At 33.6% G+C, this 18,640-nt stretch overlaps 6 protein-coding genes across 6 annotated transcripts; 5 read left to right on the top strand and 1 right to left on the bottom strand.

Moving 5' to 3' along the window:
* Nucleotides 1-24: 24 nt before the first annotated feature.
* Nucleotides 25-993, top strand: Chro.60602 (transmembrane protein). The annotated part of the gene is made up of 1 exon (XM_662027.1): nt 25-993. One exon carries the CDS (start codon nt 25-27, stop codon nt 991-993), a length of 969 nt encoding a protein of 322 aa, XP_667119.1.
* Nucleotides 994-1,669: 676 nt separating this feature from the next.
* Chro.60603 (serine/threonine-protein kinase a) lies at nt 1,670-3,715 on the top strand. The annotated part of the gene is made up of 1 exon (XM_662028.1): nt 1,670-3,715. The coding sequence occupies one exon, from the start codon at nt 1,670-1,672 to the stop codon at nt 3,713-3,715; it is 2,046 nt and encodes a 681-aa protein (XP_667120.1).
* Nucleotides 3,716-4,025: 310 nt separating this feature from the next.
* Chro.60604 (hypothetical protein) lies at nt 4,026-10,733 on the bottom strand. Its single annotated transcript, XM_662029.1, has 1 exon — nt 4,026-10,733. One exon carries the CDS (start codon nt 10,731-10,733, stop codon nt 4,026-4,028), a length of 6,708 nt encoding a protein of 2,235 aa, XP_667121.1.
* Nucleotides 10,734-11,484: 751 nt separating this feature from the next.
* On the top strand, nt 11,485-13,737 carry Chro.60605 (ABC transporter-like protein). The annotated part of the gene is made up of 1 exon (XM_662030.1): nt 11,485-13,737. The coding sequence occupies one exon, from the start codon at nt 11,485-11,487 to the stop codon at nt 13,735-13,737; it is 2,253 nt and encodes a 750-aa protein (XP_667122.1).
* A 419-nt stretch (nt 13,738-14,156) lies between these two features.
* Nucleotides 14,157-14,639, top strand: Chro.60606 (hypothetical protein). The annotated part of the gene is made up of 1 exon (XM_662031.1): nt 14,157-14,639. One exon carries the CDS (start codon nt 14,157-14,159, stop codon nt 14,637-14,639), a length of 483 nt encoding a protein of 160 aa, XP_667123.1.
* A 400-nt stretch (nt 14,640-15,039) lies between these two features.
* Chro.60607 (signal-peptide protein) lies at nt 15,040-18,387 on the top strand. Its single annotated transcript, XM_662032.1, has 1 exon — nt 15,040-18,387. One exon carries the CDS (start codon nt 15,040-15,042, stop codon nt 18,385-18,387), a length of 3,348 nt encoding a protein of 1,115 aa, XP_667124.1.
* Nucleotides 18,388-18,640: the final 253 nt, after the last annotated feature.

Here is an 18,640-nt window from a genome sequence, read left to right on the forward strand (position 1 = left end):
TAATAATAATAATCATAGGAATATATGAAAATATTCGATTTAATGCATCATCGAATATCAACAATGCCAGAAATAAATAATAATAAAGATTTCTTAAATATTAATCCAAATAACACATCTTATTACAAAAAGAGAGATCTTTTTGTAATAATATTAGCATCATGTTCTTCTTCAATACAAGATTCACAAGAAATTAAATTATGTTCAAATAATGGTATAGGATTATCAATAATATATAGAAGATTATTTTCATATTTTATTCAATCAATAATAAGATATCATTTTGAAAATATAATAAATAAAGATAATAATCAAAATTTTCAATTAATTCCAAGAATTACTTTAAAATCTTTAATTGAAGAGATTTCAAGAAATATGTTTCATTATTTAACAAAAAATCATTTAAAAAATCAAATTCCAATATTATTAGCATCAGTTGGAATTTCAACACAAGATAATATATTATTAAATAATGATATGAATAATATAAATATGATGAATTATTTAAATAATGGTGATTATATTATTGGTAATTTTGATCAAAAAAATAAAATGAACTCTAATATATCATTATCATCATCAAATAATATAATGAATTTTAATAAATTTCCAATAAAGAATTTAAATGTGGGAAATAATAAAAGAATATATAATAATAATAATAATAATAATAACAATAATAATAATTGTTATTATATGTATCAAAGAAATATTCCAAATATTAGTATTAGTCCAAATTCTAATTCTAATTCTAATTCTAATTTGATTCAAGAGATTAATCAATTAAGATCAGAATTATCTTATTTAAAACAAACTATCAATTCTGAAAATATTGCTCGAAATTTCAATTATAATGAAAATAATTATAATAGAATAAATAATGGATATAAAAGTTATTGTCCTGTTCAAATTTTCAATTCAGATACTATTTTTAAAAAAAGTGTAAAACCATCATCAACTATAACTCATCATAGAACATTCACATCAAAGTAAATTAATTATAAAAGAGAAATAAATTGATGAGAAAATATATATATTAGGCTAAGAATTTATATTATTGGGAATTTTTAATACAGATATATATACAATAGTTTTTATTTATTGATAGCTTTTAAACAAAAAAAAAATGAAATAAAATAAAAGAAAAATGTATTTATAAATAGGACAAATGACTAAATAGAATAATAAAATTATATATAATCTTAATTTTTTTGAAAATAAATATAAAAAATAAAATATTTGCAATATTAACTCTATTAGGGTCAATTTTATAGATTTATTTGTATTAAATACATTACGTGTAAATAATATTATATTATTAAATTTGCATGTGCATGTGCATGCGAATGAAGAGAAACATATTGTAAATGTATTTATTATATTGGAATTAAAGAGGTTTATAGTTCGTGAGAAGAAGTAGGTATTGTGTACTTTTTTTATTTATTTCTATTATTTTAAAAGAAAGAAATTATCGGTGAAAGTTGAGTTAAATTTACGATTTAAATACCCAGAATTTTGTGTTACAAATAAATTCCAAGTTGCAATTTTAATTCAAATTTATAAATAAAGACACGTAATTACGAGGGGGAAGTGGTAACCCTTTTGGCGCCAATTGTGGGGAAATAATGGGCATGCAGGGGAAAAAAAATGTGTGTAAGTATGAGGAATAATGAGAGAGGAGTATAACTATGATAGTTATAAGTACAGAGAGGGTGGAATTAAAAGAGAGGAGTTGAAACAAAATAAGTTTGGTAGAGCAGAACTTTTAAAAAAGGAAAATGAATTAAGCAAACGAGAAGGAGCAGTGTTAAAGTCCAAAAATGTTCCAAAGCTTGCTTTGGAATCTGTGGATCCAAAAGGCAAATGGAAACAAATAACGTCTAGTACATTCTACGGTGACTCGGGACCATTACTTTCAAAGTTACACTCAGTTCCAGAGGAATTACAAAGACACTTTGAGATTTATGATGGAATTGAGGGAGTATTAGGTAGAGGAGCGTATTCAAGCGTATTTAAGATCAGAAGTAAAAGAAGTGGTAATATATATGCATTAAAAGTTATGAGCGTAGAGCATTTTACTTGTAGAGGATTGTCAGGACAATTAAGAAGAGAAATTCAACTTCAATCACAATGTTTTCATCCTAATATTGTTCAATTATATAAATGTTTGGAACATAATGGATATGTATTTTTGATTCTAGAATATGTAGATACCAATTTATTCAACATTCTTCATAGAAAAAAGAAGAACCATGTAATTAGAGCTGGAGCTAGACGAAATAGATATATTCCAAGTGACGAAGAATATCAAGAAGAAGAATCGTCTCTTTTTGCAAGAAATGAAGTGGTGAGTTATTTAACCCAAATACTCAAGGCTATCAATTATCTTCATGAAATGAGTATAGTTCATAGAGATGTTAAGCCTGAGAATATTTTAATTTCTTGTGAAGGAAGAGTTAAGCTTGGAGATTTTGGGTGGTGTGGAGATTTATGTAGGAGATGTAATTCAATGGCAGGAACATTCTGTTATATGGCTCCAGAAATCCTCAAAGGTGAAAGACAAACAGCTAAAGTGGATTCTTGGAGCGTTGGAATTTTAATTTACGAGCTTTATATGGGAAATGTACCATTTATTCCAAATAACTCATCTGGAGGAGGGAGAGGAGGAAGAGAGGGAGAATGTGATGGAAATACTAATTCTCAAGTGATTTCAATGCTAAATTCTATTAGAGAAATCTCCAAGGATGCAAGACCCAGTAGATTTCCACCAGATGCCTGGCATCTTTGTTGTTGGCTACTAAGGAAAAACTCCAACGAAAGAGCTTCTCCAATTCAAGCTCTCAACCATCCATTTCTAGCTGATGGCAACCTTACTTCTCCCATTCCTATTACTCCTTTCAGAAGGCCTGAATTTCAATTAAATTCTACTCCAAAGACTGTCAGGCAAGATATATCTTCCCCTAAAGTACAAAATTCCACTACTTTTACTACCCTCCCTCTTGTTGCAGTTCCCACTCCAAGAAAAGCCTCCGAGAAGGAAAAGTTGAGGCCAGAAACCCAAATTAAAAGAATGGTAACTGAGATACCAACTAATATGTATAACTATAACTATAATTCTGAAAGAAGTTCTGGTTTACATGCCAATAATAACTATCTCTCGCAGAAAACTCCTTTGAATGCACCTGTTGTTGGAGTTGGACCAGGAATTAATGTTGTTTCTGTCCAAACTGATCATTACAAACAACAAAATCCTAGTTCTGAAACTAGGTACTATCAATATCAACAGCCCCGTGTCGCAAATACCAAAAGAGTGGATGAACCTCAGAGAAGAGATCTTTCTGTTGTTAGGAATCCTCTTCCCAGAGATCATTTTGGCCCAGGATACTTACAAAAGATTCCTCAACAATATCCTATTGATCAAAACCCTAGAAGCAACTATAATGAAAACTTCCAGGTTTCATCAAGGCCTGTATTTAATAGAAATCAGTTATATGGACAAGCACCGCCTCAGCCTCAAGGAGTCATCTCTCGTGATATTTATATGCCTCCTGTTCCACAAATGGGATCAGGATTTCCCCAAAATCAGCCCAGCAAACCCATATTAAGGCAAAATACACCTCCAAATAGATATGTCAGTCAACCTCCCATATATTACTATGACCAACAACCATCACAAGTAAGAAGGAATCACTACTTATCACAAAACCACTATTGATTGGAGTATTGGGTCTTAAAGGGTCTTCTCTCCCCTTAAAGAAAGGGCTTTTCTTAAGCGTCTAGCTTGATTCAATTAGATCATGTAGTAGGAGTATAGAGTTTAAGGATATATATTAAACGTTCTCTCGAGTAAGGAAAGAAAGAAAAAAATATCGACTAATGTTAAGTCTTTTCTAGTCAATTTGTTCGATTTCTTATACTAAAAAATACGGTGAAAGTAATAAAAAGTAATATTTAAAAGCTCAAGTCTTTTATGATAAATCATCAGAAATACTATCTCCTCTGTTTCCTAAGTAGTGAGGGAGGATTCATCTCCTCGAGTACCTATAATTGCCTTGGAAACTAGATTCATAAGGTTCAGGAGCAGAAGGGTAATGGTGAGCCGATCCACCCTCCATCTGAGAAGGAGGATATCCGTGGAAGGATTTCCTGAATCCTCCAGAGTGGGAGTGGGATCCATATTGGGATCCTCCCCCTCCAGACTTGCTATGGCTTCCACCTGTCTGACTCCCAAAGTTGTCTGCTGCATGATTATGTCTAGAGTGAGAATAATTGCTCGAATGTTGGCTCTGGTATCCTCCACTTCCTCCTCCTCCTCCTCCACCACCTCCACCTCCAGAATTATAATGATAACTGTTATGATGAGAAGTTCCGAACTTTCTGGAACCAAAATCGTCCTCTGAGTTCGCTTTCCCTTGCTTCTGTCTCACCATGTATTCCTTATACCTCTTATAATCCTCCAAGTGTTTAGATCTCTTAAAGAATCCCTCAGTCTTCCACCAGTTCAACAGCTTTCTCAAAGTATTCTCGGATTTCCTCCATAACTGAAACCCTTTATGATTTACATAAATCCCGTCTTCAAAGTGTATCCTAGCTCCACTTGAACCTACTCTTGAATTTGGTGGAACTGAAATTAAATGAAATCTACAAGGAATCTGTTTATCAGCTGCTATACCCCAAACTATCGAGTTACCACTTGTAGAGGACTCCACTAAAAGCTCAGTGACCAGATTCTGATATTCCATATTAGATCTATACTTTGGATGACTAAATACATTTGAAAGGTGTACCTTCAAAGGATGTACATATTGAATCAATATTTGATCAATATCATTAAAATCTGAATCATCTATTCTTAATCTTCTTCCTAGCTCTCCAGGAAGCCTTTGGTCAAACTCATCTATGTTAATCACCTTAAACATAAAGGGATTTTCACAAACTTTTACATACATATTCAACTTATCTATATATTTAGTTGATGATTTAATTATTACTTCTCCCAAAGGTACTGTCTCACTCTTCATATGCTCAATTATCTGCTCATGAGTCCAACTCCTAAAGTTTGGATGATGAATTGTACGTAATATTGTTCCACGATACTTGTTATCACCTTTACTCTCTCTGTCCCAAAGTCTGTCTCCTGATCCAATACCATTCTTGCCTAATCCAGAGTTTAGATTCAGTCCTGAGCTTGTAGATAATACATTCAAGTTCTTTTTGAACAATATAAAGGCAAAGTGACGGATATCTGTCCAAATTAAAGCAGAAAGATCATCTTGTAATAAGTTAAAGTCATTTCTTTGGTATTCTTGAATCGCTATATTATGCATAGAAATCGATGATGAATCTGTATTGTTTGTTTGTCCACCTTGAGATTGTGAAGATCCACCAGAATTATTATCATATCTATGTTTCTCTATCATATCAAGACGATACTGTTGTTGTCTCCAAACTCCATCAATTAAGTAATTTAATATATTACAAATCTTACTCTGAGATAAATTAACAAATACACAATGTTGAGAAAAATCTATATTTGTAACAATAGCTTGTAAAGGAGTATTCAATTTAAATAAATTATCAAATGAGACGGATTGAAGCTTAGGAAACTCATCAAGAAGTTCTTCCCATAATGTATCAAAATCTTCAAGAACTACTTTCATATTATATTGATCAAACCAAAGTGTAATTGGACATCTAGAAGGTCCTCTAACGTTATTTAAAACTCCTGTAATTCTGCATGTAATCTCACATCCAATAAATAAATCTTCTTTAGAAATCTCAAAAGATTCTCTGAGTTGTCTAGACTTTTCAATACCTCTAAATTCTCTTGAAACAAATGAACAGTCATAAGGCTTCTTAAGTTCTCTAAGCATTCTATTAAGATACGGAAGAAGTCTTGGTCTATCTTGGTTTTCATACATAAGCTTTGCATAAGCTTCAAGATCAAGTGTCTCAAGCTTTGAGCTTCTTTTTGAAATCCAAGTCCAAAGCACTGTCTCATCCTTTTCTTTAGACTTTTGTCTAATTCCAGATACACTTTCCTCAGAAACTTGATCACGAATATTACCTAGAATTGTCAAAACTAGCTCCTTATCCTCCACATCGCTAAGTCGACTAATATCAAATATGTTCAAATTCCTATTGTATTCTCTTTCATTACAGCTTTCTTCATCAATTCTAAGAAAGACTTGAGCATTCAAATAGACATTCTTTGTGAGACAACCATCTTGATGTTGCTCACCTTGTCTAAAGTCGTATTCATAATGATTATTATCGGTAGATGATGATTTTCTATGGCTTGTTTCATTATGGTTGTCATCTTGTCTTAATTGGCTTCTGGTAGAAATTGGTCCTGGATGAGAGTCTAAATAAAATGCCAAAGATTTGGCTTTTCTTGGTCCTAAACCACTCACAAACTTAAGTGGGGACTGTAAATGAGAGTGACCTTTCATTCTGTTGATCTGGACTCCAAGATTAGCAACTACAGAGCGGATAGCCAAAAGTAAGTGGAATTGGAGCATTTTCGGATCTACACTGTCTTGAAGTCTGTGTAATTTTAGGCATGTAATAGGATTAAACCAATCTTTTGCTCCAGTTGAAGAGGATGAGTTAATAGCTCCAAGTTCATTATCTAAACCAAAAATATTGGCACTTAGCTCACTTTCAATTTCATTTCCTGAGTCCTCCCAAAGCTGTAATTGTTCAGCTAAGGGATTTTGAACAAGTCTTCCAACAGAAACTGCTAGACTGACATACATTGGATACTCTGATTGAAGACCTTTTGGTTTTTGTGTCCCAGAAGTCTTTTGATCACAACCTGATCTACGTACTAGAGCTCTTGAGACATCCATAGAAACAAATAGAAATCCTGGAGTAAATTTGTGATCCTTTCTTTTAACTTTCTTAAGAATATTATTCCAAAGACCTGCTAACTCTAAACTCTTTCTATCTGAAATTCCAACACAAATATAGTGAGGATAGTACATTTTTGTGAATCGAATTAGATTCTCCATATCCTCTTCAAAGCGTTGAGATTCTAAAGATCCTGAATTATCTCCTTTATCATTATATCTACTATCATGATGTCTAGAATTTCGATGAGACATATTACCTAATAAATGGTCCATTACTAAAAAGTCTCTAAGCTCTCCAAAAATATCTAAAGAAACTACACAGACTTTAAATCCATTCTGAGCTTTCTCAACCACACAAGATATTATATTAAGACCCCAATTTGTATTATATTCTTCTTTGATTGTATTAAAATTGTCTTCAGAGGCTCCTCTCCATCTGGAATTTCTAGATCTTCTAGAAATAAAGTTTTCATCATCACTTTCAATAGTATTGCCAGAATAATCATTATCAAAATCATCTTCATCTGAGTCATAATCATCGTCTTTCTTAGTTTTCTCTCCTTTATGATTTTCTCCAGATTTACCATTTTGGGTATCCAACATTGTTTCATCTTTTCCAGGATGCTTTGGGGGAAGAACTCGGAGTCTTTTTTGAAGATTAAGTGAGCAAAGCTCAGCAATATATTCCTGAGATCTCATTTTGAGGTAATTAATTACCTCAATTCTAAAGCTTGGAAAAAGTTCTTTTTCAATTAATCTATGCAGAATTGGAATTTGGATAAGCTTACTCCAAATTGAGCCTGAAATACTAACATATCCATATTTTAATTCATCCAATATATTTCTTACAATTCTGTTATCAATATTATCACTATTAACATACATTCTGAATTCCTGGTCAAATCTATTCATGATTGGAGCTGGTAAAGATCCTTTTTGAATCGAATTTGATTCTATTCCAGAATCTAGGAGTCCAATTTCATGTAAAAAACGCTCTTTGATTCTAGCTTCTCCATCTGATCCTCTCCATGGAGCAGGATCATCTATACAAAGAGGATGGACAATAAGCTCAATCAATCCACGTCTCTCAAGTTCGAGAACTTCAGAGCATAAACATCCATCAAACAATGTGTTAGAATTAGAGTTTTGAGCATCCGAACCTGAATCATCATTCAAAGGAAGATATGTTCCAGGTAATAAAGTATTAACAGGCTTTCTAAATAGCCTTCTTGCAAGCCAAAAAACTCCATTAGGACTTAATGTCTTTTCACCCTTGGTAGTTGTAACTGTAGTAATACAAGCATTAGAGAGGAAGTACTCGAATATCTTGGCTCTAATTGCTGGAAAGCTTGCAAGACGTCTAGATTCATATACAATTAACGAATCCAAGATTTTCTCGCTATTTGAAAACATTGGATTATCCTGTCTAACCAATTTTTCTAACCATTTATGAAGAGCTGTCTTAGAATTTTCTAAAACAGGACCTCCTGGAGGAAGTAGACTAAATGTATTTGGAAGGCCAGGAATAGTTCCAGATGGTGTAGAACAGTGAAATTGTGGAGATGTAAAGCTCTTTAAATATAGAGATAAAACATAAGGAGAAACAATATATGGACTCCAAACTTTAAAGAGCTCATTTGTTTCAATGTACTCAAATAGCTCAATCATATAGTTCCTCCTTTGTTTTCTATTAGAATATCCCATATTATCTTTTCCAATTTGTGTAGATTTTATAATATTTGATGATTCTCCAATAGAAGTTTCTTCAATTTGCTTAAATCTTGGAGTGTCGATATGATAAAGGAAATAAGATCTAATATTATCAATATCTCTGGATGAATCAAAGTAATAGCTAGATTGGAGTGTTTCCTGTAAGCCTGAGACAGTAAGGAATGCCTGGATTATATGATCTTCAGGAATTTCATATGATTCAGAGATTCTAAATATATCAGAAATAGATTTCTTTTCTCGAATAGATAAAAGTTTCTGTTGGAAGCTTTCAATTGATAATTTGAGTTTATAATATATAGAATCTAAGAAAACAATCTTTCCCAAAAGAAAGTCATTAAGAGGAGGTTGTATCAGATGCATTTTATGTAGGGAAATATATGGGACATCCAATCTTTCATTCAGAATCCAATCCAAAACTAAAAAGACAGCATTAGAAACCACCTGCATTACACCTCCGTTTGAGACATATGGGAAAGATGTTTTAAATTCCAGATTATGGGATCTTCTTAAAAGCTCTTCTTTAAAAAGTTCTGGGTATGTTTGAAGGAATTTCCTTGAAATCCATAAAGCCTCTTGTTGTAGCTCCTGCTTACTAATTTTCCTTTCTTTAAGTGACTTCCAACGGCTTCCATATAATAGATATAGTCTCTCAGGTATATCAGCATATTTAACTTCGCCATCAAAGTCAGTAAGAAACTGTCCTTGCAATTGAGCTGGTTCAGAAATACTATGCAAAGTTTGAAGGGTAGTTTTCTTCATTTTATCCTGTATATTCTCCACCTCACCTTCTTCTCTCTCAATTCCCTCACCAAAGAGCTCCTCATCCATATCATCTACCATATCAATTTCGTGATCTCCACCTACAATAGTCTTTTCACTGTCAAGCTCTTCTGATACTTTGGGAAACTTTGCATTGTTATAATTTTCAGAATCAAGCATAGGACCACCTTCTAATACATCTTTATTTTTTGAAACCTTGTTCATAAGTATATCCATAACCGTATCATAGTCACCAAATACTGATTGAATAATGTTGAACTCGTCTCCTCTAAGACCCTTTTCATCCATATCATCGACCATCCAATCATCAGCATCCTCAGAATTCTCTGAATCAAATCCAGGAACAGGATCATAATCTCTAGGTTTATAAGATGAGTCCTCCTTTTGATCAGCACCAGTATTAAAAAGAAGATCTTCCAAATCTCCAATATCCTTACCGACAAGTGTCTTATTGGGAGAATCAAGAGCTTCAGAGACTTTCTTTAAACGGTGTTTCTGAGAATCTTTGTTGAGACGTATTCCAGTGTTTTCCTCAATTAAAGCTAAGTCATCCTCTTCTAAGCCTCCTCTAAGAATCTCGTCATCATCGTCATCCTCTGAACTCTCATTACCTGGTTCAGGGATGTCATTTGAAGCAAGTAGATCTCCTTCACCTTGGCTAGCTGAATGAGACAAAATATGTGGACCTCTATACACCAAACTATCATCGATACCATCCTCTTCGACCTCATCAGCAATAAAATCCTTCAATTCATCGTAACCCTCTTCGTCATCCTCATCTTCATCTTCTGATGATGAACGAGAGTCTCTTTTTCTACGATTAGGACGTTCTTGGCTCCCCTCTCTAGCTTTTTCTTCCCCATCCTCATCATCTTCTTCGGCCTCGTCATGAATATACATTTTGTACTTTTCGCGATTCTTCTTTTGAGTTTTAGAGACAGAAGACTTCCTCTTACGGTTTCGCTTTTCTGACCTAGAGTCATCAGAAATTTCAGAAGAATCGCTTTGAGAAGAATGATTTTCAGATGTGGTAGCATGCAACAAAGCTTGTAAAGATCCTCCTCCTATTATAGATCCCTGTTGACGGCGCTTCTTCTTTTTTGGTCTTTGAGCCCGAGAATTTTCTGTGAGTTTATTAGCTGAACTCAAAATCTTAGTGGAATCATCTTGAGTATCTTCTAATTCATTCTTATCAGTATTACCCACTAATTCATCCTTATCCTCAATAAAAGTCTTTTCATTGGCCTTATTACCATCAAAGACATCTAAATTTTGAGAACCAGACTCTTCTAAGCTTTGAAAAACCTTTTCAGTAGCTTCATTAGTGTTTGACCCTCCTTCATGAGAGCTCCTTGATTCTTGTTCCATATCCCTTAGGATTTCTCCCTTAAGCTTAAGAAAACTCTTGCCAAGACAAAAATTTTCCTGTTAATTCCTAATTCCTATTTCAAACATAACACGATCCAACAATTTTAATAGCCTTATTTTTTCTGTCTTACGGAATTCCTAATATTAGGAGTACTAGTTCAAATTTACTCTATTTGCCTTTCAATTGACCTTTTAGAAATACGATACTCTTTTTTTTACCTAACTTTCCCCCTTTTTAAATTAATTTTTCTGGCTGCCTTTTTTTACGCGGAACAATTCATATATTGGAAAGAAATACCTTTATTTTTCGATACCTCTTTTGGCGCCAAAATAAATCTAAAAAATTTTGAGATAGCTGAATAGAAATAAAGCAATATAAATTATCATTTCGTTGAAGATTGAACATTTCTTTTACAATAAGACTGTAATTTGGTTCTAAACTTATATACTCTGTAATGGAGTTTCTACTTGAGTATTTTCTATATTAATGAATATTGATCTAGCATTGGCTGAACATTGGTAACTGTTTGTTTTTAATAGTAACTAAAGTGAGTGCTTGAGGATTTGTGCCAATTTAGTTGGTGATCTTAACTATGTAGTTGCTGCAAATTTGTCAATATTCTTTTATAGATAAACTTTAGAATAATTAAAGAATTTGGGTTGGCAAACATTGATTTTGGCGGGAACTTCTTAAATATTACGGTATTTAATCAACAATTGGTAGAACTACTATTAAACGGAGTTTTAAATAATGTGGGAGGACAAAAGCATGCTGATCATTGATAAGAATGAGTCAGGGACATCTCCAAATCAAGAAGATGTTGCAAAACACATCGAACAGGCTTGCAGTTCAAAGTTGGAAGACAAAGTTGTGTTAGAGTACTTAGTAAAGGTAGTTTATGCTGAAATTCTTGAAAATAAAGGAAGAATGTCTAAAGATAGGCTGTTTGAAATAATGGATACTTTCTTGAGGCAATATGGTGATTTTGAAGATATTAATTCAGTTGTGAATGATGTATATGAAGAATTAGGTATTGAACCAGAAGAGTCCAATGAACTTACTGGAGTATTGAAAGTTATTGAACCAACAAAAATTCTCAGATCCGAGGTTGAGACAGACAAACTTAAGTACGATCCTCTTCTTGATCTAGATGTGGGAGGAAGTGGGAACTTCAACAAAAATATCCCTATTGGAGAAAGTATTAAGCTTCAGAAGGCCGCAGCAAAGGAGAAAGAGAGACAGCTTAGATTATTAAAACAATGGGAAAAGCAAAAGTTGGAGGTACCTGTTCCTGTGTGTCAACATCCAATTGATAGGTCTAGACGAAAGCTAAAAGACATTCAAATTCCCAATATTACTATTTTTATTTCTGGAAGAGCTCTACTTAGTGATGCATCATTAAATCTGACTCTTAAGCATAAATATGGACTAATAGGTAGAAATGGAATTGGAAAGTCAACTCTTCTGACTTATATTGTAAGAAGAGAGATACCAGGAATCCCTGCTGATGTTTCTATTGCTTGTGTTGAACAAGAATTACATTACAGACCTGAAGAAACTGTCTTAGAAGCAGTTTTAAGTATAGATACTGAAAGATTTGAGCTTTTAGAAGAAGAGAAAAGACTTCTGGCTGGAAATGATGAGGAATCTGGGAATTCGGAACTCCTTAAAGAAGAAAACACTGCACGTTTAAGTCAAATATATGAAAGATTAACAGAAATTGATGCATATACTGCTGAAAATAGAGCTTCTGTCATTCTTGTTGGCTTAGGATTCACTCAGGAAATGCTCAAAGAGAAAGTTATTCGGCTTTCAGGAGGATGGAGAATGAGAGTTGCTCTTGCGAGGGCAATATATGCTAATCCTGATATCTTACTCTTGGATGAACCTACCAATCACTTGGATATACTTGCAGTTACTTGGCTTGAAAATTTCCTTAAAGAATGGGATAAAATTTGTGTCATTGTTAGCCACTCAAGAGATCTTCTTAACCAAGTTTGTTCTGATATTATTCATTTTAATGACAATAAACTTACATACTATAAAGGGCATTACGATACATTCGAGGAAGTGAGATCTATTGATCTAATTCTTAAGCAAAAACATTTGGAACAACAAGCAGCTGAAAAAGAACGAATTCAGAGATTTATTGATAGATTCAGATATAATGCTAGTAGAGCAAGTTTAGTTCAGAGCCGAATTAAATACCTTGAAAGGCTTCCTATTCTTGAGGAAGTCCGTAAAGACCCCACAGTTGTTTTTGACTTTAATGCCATGGATATTTCTGGGTCGACAATTACTGGTAAAAGTGATGATACTTATGTATCTCTCATCGAATGTTGTGGTGTCAGCTTCTACTATTCACAGGAATCTAGCAACACAACCAAACAAATTGTTCATGATTTTAGTATGAATATACAAAGCAATTCAAAGATAGCAATTTGTGGAGGAAATGGAAGCGGTAAAACTACAGTTCTAAAATTAATTATGGGACAACTCAACCCAACCAAGGGAATGATCAAGAGAGATCCAAAAATTAGAATAGGTTACTTTGCACAACATCATATTGAATCGCTTGACCTTACACTTAACTCTATTCAGCAGTTACAAGCAAGATATCCCGGGGCTGATATTTCTGATGAAAAAGCCAGGAATTTCTTTGGAAGGTTTGGAATAACAGGCAGCCTCGCCTTAGAACCTCTCTACGTTCTTTCTGGAGGGCAAAAAAGTAGAGTTGCTATTGCTATTATGGCGTATCTAAATCCTCATTTATTAATTTTAGATGAGCCAACAAATCACCTTGACTTGGATTCAATTCAAGCTCTTATTGTTGCTCTAAACTCTTTTAATGGAGGCGTTATTATTGTCAGCCACGATGCCCACTTAATTTCTTGCGTTGCAAACTCAATATGGCATATTGACCACGTAAATAAAACCCTCAAAGAGTTCAAAGGCGGTGACTTTGACCTATATAGAAAAACAGTAGTTAGAGCATCAGTTTGATTTTACTCTAATACAATATTTAATTTATAATTTTCCTACATCTATACTTTCTTTATTACACATATTCCCGCCATTCATGATTTTTGTTTGCCTGCCATTTATTTTAGCTTTCGCCATTGTGGAAGATTTTTTAAAAAAATATCGATTTTAAGAAATCTGATTTAAAGCCTACAGAGTCTACTAAGACTAAAGCTTGCAATTTTAGCCTTGCCTATTTAAACTCTTTTTTGTTTAGCAATTACAAATTATTCCACTATTATTTTCGAGTGAATATCTTACAAAGACAAATTAGTATTATGGTACACCTGTGTGATATTTGTGTAAATCAATAGACTACACAAATAAAAGGTAATTACACATCATCAATTAGCGTAAAAAACTCAATTAAATCAATTAAAGCATTATTATCTTTGGAAATCATGAATATTATAAGGCTATTTTGCGGACTTTATCTAGTCATTATTTATCTATCCGTTTCAAATGAAAATCATGAAGTTCTGCACACTTCTTTGGCTAATATTCAATCTTCAAAGAAGAAAGGAAAGAAACCTTCTAGATCTGACTGTGAAAAAGCTGCATCCGAATACTTAGAATACTTACTATTGAAAAATGGGTTCATGTTTAGAGTTAGTTTAACAGAAAGATATAGTAAATTGTTAGACTCTGAAACTAATAACAGTTTATTGGAATTATATAAACGTAAATACGAGAAATCACTTCAAAAAATGTCATCCATTGCAAAAAAAATTGAGTCGAGACACGATAAAGCTAGAGATCTATTTAATGTTTTACTTGAGTGCCTTATATTATTTGGAGAAAGATACAGTCCAGAATATATTTTTGCAAACAATAAGGATGCACTTAAATACCTGGACTCAGTTGACAAGTTAGGAACCCAGTAAACGCAAATGGACTAGATAAGATGGTTGTTTAACAAGGTAAATTTCATGAATTTTAAATAATTCCGAATCTGATGGTTTAAGTACGTGGTATGAATATTAGTTATTGTCTAAAATACGAGAACTTTTAATGAGGTCAATAAATGATTTGTGTATATTTTGCTTAAATTTGTGCTGATAGATTAAAAAGGCGGGTTCATATGCACAAATGGCGCTGCCAGTAAAAAGATCTATACAATTTTTAGGTAATTAAGGACTTGGAATAGACATGTAGTTTGGGGGGGGGAAAAAGGAGTGGGATTCTTAAAGGGTTATAGGAATTTAACTGAAATTTGTTTTTTTGGAATTGAAGTTAATGGGTGGTGTTAGTAATCATACTGTGGGTAAAAGATAGAAAGAAAGAATGATTCGAATAGGCGGATTTAGGGTAAATATGGGGTTGAAAGCTTTGTTGGGTTGTATTCTCTTAATTTCTGGTCTGCTATCAATAGTTGATGAGAGTTTTGATGTAATTACAGTAGCAGGTTCGGAGTCTTATCCATCTCAAAGCCAGATGGAGCCAAGTAATAGTTCAAGTTACGCAAACTCCGCTGTGCTTGGAGATGAAGAAACAGAAAGTTCAACAAAATCTCAAGCAGAGAGTGGAGTTTCTCAAGAGAACAGCGCCATGAATTTTGAAACAAGCAATGATAAAGGTTCTTCGGAACCACTACCAGATGGTGCTTCTTTATACCAAGATGAAACGAGTTTAGCAATTGATGATAGCCTACCGGAAGGCTTACCAAACGCCCCAAAGACAACTTCTCCAGAAGGCGTTATAGAATATGGGTATAATAATATACAAGAAAGTTCAGTAGATGCTAAGTCATCAGATTCCGCAAGAGATAGGTCAGAATTTAGCGACCCTGTAATTATGGAATCATTAGAAAATGTTCCAGCTAAGACAGATTCTTCCCAGGCTTCATTTGAAACTTTTGATGGAAGCATTCTGGAAAAAGAGCTCAGCAAAAATCTCAAACAAATAAAAACACAAGATCAACTTCTCGAACCTTTGACAGAAAATATTGAAGTCACAGGTTCTCCATTAAAAACTCCGAGAACTGATTCTCTCAGCGAAGCCAGTGCACAGGGAGCACATGCAATGCATGCAGATAGCCACATGAAAAGCCCGCCCAAATCTCCTGACGATTTTGCCATAAATGATTACGAAATTAATGTAGAGGCAAATCCAATAGACCAGAAGGAAGTTTCGCAGGACCCAACAGGATCGGAAGTAGTTTTTGAGGATACTAGTGAATCAAAACTACCAACATTTGTAACTAAGGAAGGAGATAGTAGAGCGTCTCAGTTGGGCGAGTCGTCACAATTGACTTCAGGCATTTCAGAGGTTTCTGAATCGAGTTCAGGAAACTTGATAAATATTGAAAGTTCGAGTTTGTTTTCCCAGAAGGAGGGCAAAAATACCCATAAAAAAGATCAAGAGCAGACACCTTTGAGTGTTGATATTTCAAAAAGTCAAGATTTTTCGATCAAAGCAAAGAAAGAGAACCTAGATAATTCATTGGGTTTTGAAGAAAGTAAGACTTCTGAAAGATCGAGTTCTATCGGAAAACTAAATACTGCCGATTCAAGTTTCTTGAATCCAAATACGGAGGACATCACAATGATTCCATCATATACTGAAACTTCAGCAATAGCTGGCCCTAACCAGGTTAGTCAATCAGCTCAGATAGAACCTTCAAAAACGGCCTCTATTTCAGTTGAACCTCCTTCTCCTCCAATAAGTGCGATTGAAGAGAGAACCGTTGGTAATAAGAGAATTTATTCTGGCCCTTATGTAAGAACTAGCGCAACAGCTGGCAAGGTAAGCCCAAGAATTGCTTCCGTAATTAACACTTTAGTGGGGCAATTTGAAAAGCTAAATCTTTATGGAGCTGGTAACAGGAATGAGGAGGTAAAATCTGGGCAGCAGAATGTGCCAAACAAATTTGTTTCTTCTATGAAGAGTAACTTTGATAACACTTCTAGGGGGTTTTCTGATTTTGTTCCTCAAAATTCTCAGGAAGAAGAATTTATACAAGGCTTGAAAAACGAACCAGCTAAAAACACATTCATATTCAAAAACAGATATGAAGAAATGAAAAATACGCAAAGCACTTCAGGTAAGACTTTGCTTCAAGAAGAAATCGAAAAGCTAAGAGGGACTTACAGAAGCACATTATCAAAACAATTCAGTACTGGAAAGACTTGGGAAAGACCTTCTGGTGCTCAAGGTAATAATAATCTTTTAAAGGTTACTTATTCTGGGGATGAATTCTTAGAAAAGGTTAAACAAATTAACCCCAGATTTAATGAAGTTGAATCACATTCGGCTGAGGCGACCAAGGAGGCTGATAACAAAACATTGCAAGAATATTATCCAGAACAGTCTGAAAGTGAGGAAAAAACTCGAATTACAGAAACTGGCCATTTCAGCAAGCAGGAAAGCCCTGTATTTGCCGCATCAAATCCTACTGAAAGTATCACGGAGAAGATTCCAGAATCTGAGGAAACAACTAATGAAGGATATAGTGATGCTGAGTCTTTCTCTAGAAGACTAGCTACTGGATTTGAAGATTCTGATCCAAGTAGTATGGATGAAACTCAGCTGAATTTCAACCTTCAAAAGGCTGAAGAGGATTCTATTAGCGATAATTCTCCCAAGGGTACTCAGAATAATGGCGAATTAAATACTAATGGCTTTGGAAATACGCCATTCTCCTATATTAATACAGTAAAAGAGCTTCCTGTTGGATTAAAGCCGCAAGACGCTCCTGCTACAGACATTCCAGAAGCTATTATAGAACGTAGATCACAAATTGACGGATCAGAAGGCCAAACTGATCAAAGCGAATATCCCAATTATAATAAAGAAGCAAGTATTTCATACTCAAAAGACGTTGAACTATCTCCTGAACAAGAAAAGGAGATTAATGTTTGTTATAATAAAGCAAAGAAGATCAAAACTATTAACTTTGGACTAGATTTAACAGAAAACCCAAATAGTGTCGTTACTGAAACATTTATTAATGAGTTCACCAAATACAGGCCCAAGATCAGAGAACTAATCAATTTTGGGCAAGAAACACTTAGGGTTGCAGAGAAATATAATAAGAAAAAATCATGGAGAAAGAAAACAAGAAAGTTTAAGCTTGAGTTCCTTGAACTTTCTAATGAATTTTTACAACATACTAAAGCTATTAGATCTCTTCTACATCATTTAATTCAGGTTACTAATCCAAATATTATGGATATTCTTCAACAAATTATAACTGGACACAATCACAGTAAACAAAATTTACTTGTGCAATGTAAGATTCTTTATCAAGCATTTTATTCCTACAAGAATTCTGTTAGGAGTAGATTACTAAAGAAGATCTCTGATCTAAATTTTGTTGAAGTTTTAAATAACCAGATCAAAGTATACCTTGAGCAACTTTTCAACCCTATAGTCAAAGCTATTAAATCAAATAAGTATCTTAAGAAAAAGCTTTCAAAACAAATTCCGGATGTAACTATTCTTATGAATACTAACCAGTATCCAGAGCTTTCTCAAATTGGAGGTGGTGACCAAATTACTCCAAGCTCAAAGAAAGGAAATAAATTTACAAGATTCTTTAAAAGGTTATTTAAAAAGCCATCATGTATTAGATGTGTGAAATCTAAAAAACAATCTAAAAAGCAGAAATCTAATAATAAGAAATCTAACTAATTCTTAGTTCATATTACTTAAGCAATATCTTTCTTTAACTTGGCTCCATTTGAACATTCTGTTAACCCCAAGATGTTCAACTTTATTTGGAATAGATGTACCATTAGTTAGATTCTACCATTATGAATAATGGATCACCTTTAAAAAACTTCTTTTTAAAAGAGATATATGATGAAACAATATTCATATCTTTAACTGCTTTAATCTTTTGAGTCCTTTTATTCTTCTCTTCGTCTTTACACTGTATTGCTGC

This window comes from Cryptosporidium hominis (assembly GCF_000006425.1).
Source record: "Cryptosporidium hominis TU502 chromosome 6 CHRO016185, whole genome shotgun sequence".
Lineage (NCBI taxonomy): Eukaryota > Apicomplexa > Conoidasida > Eucoccidiorida > Cryptosporidiidae > Cryptosporidium > Cryptosporidium hominis.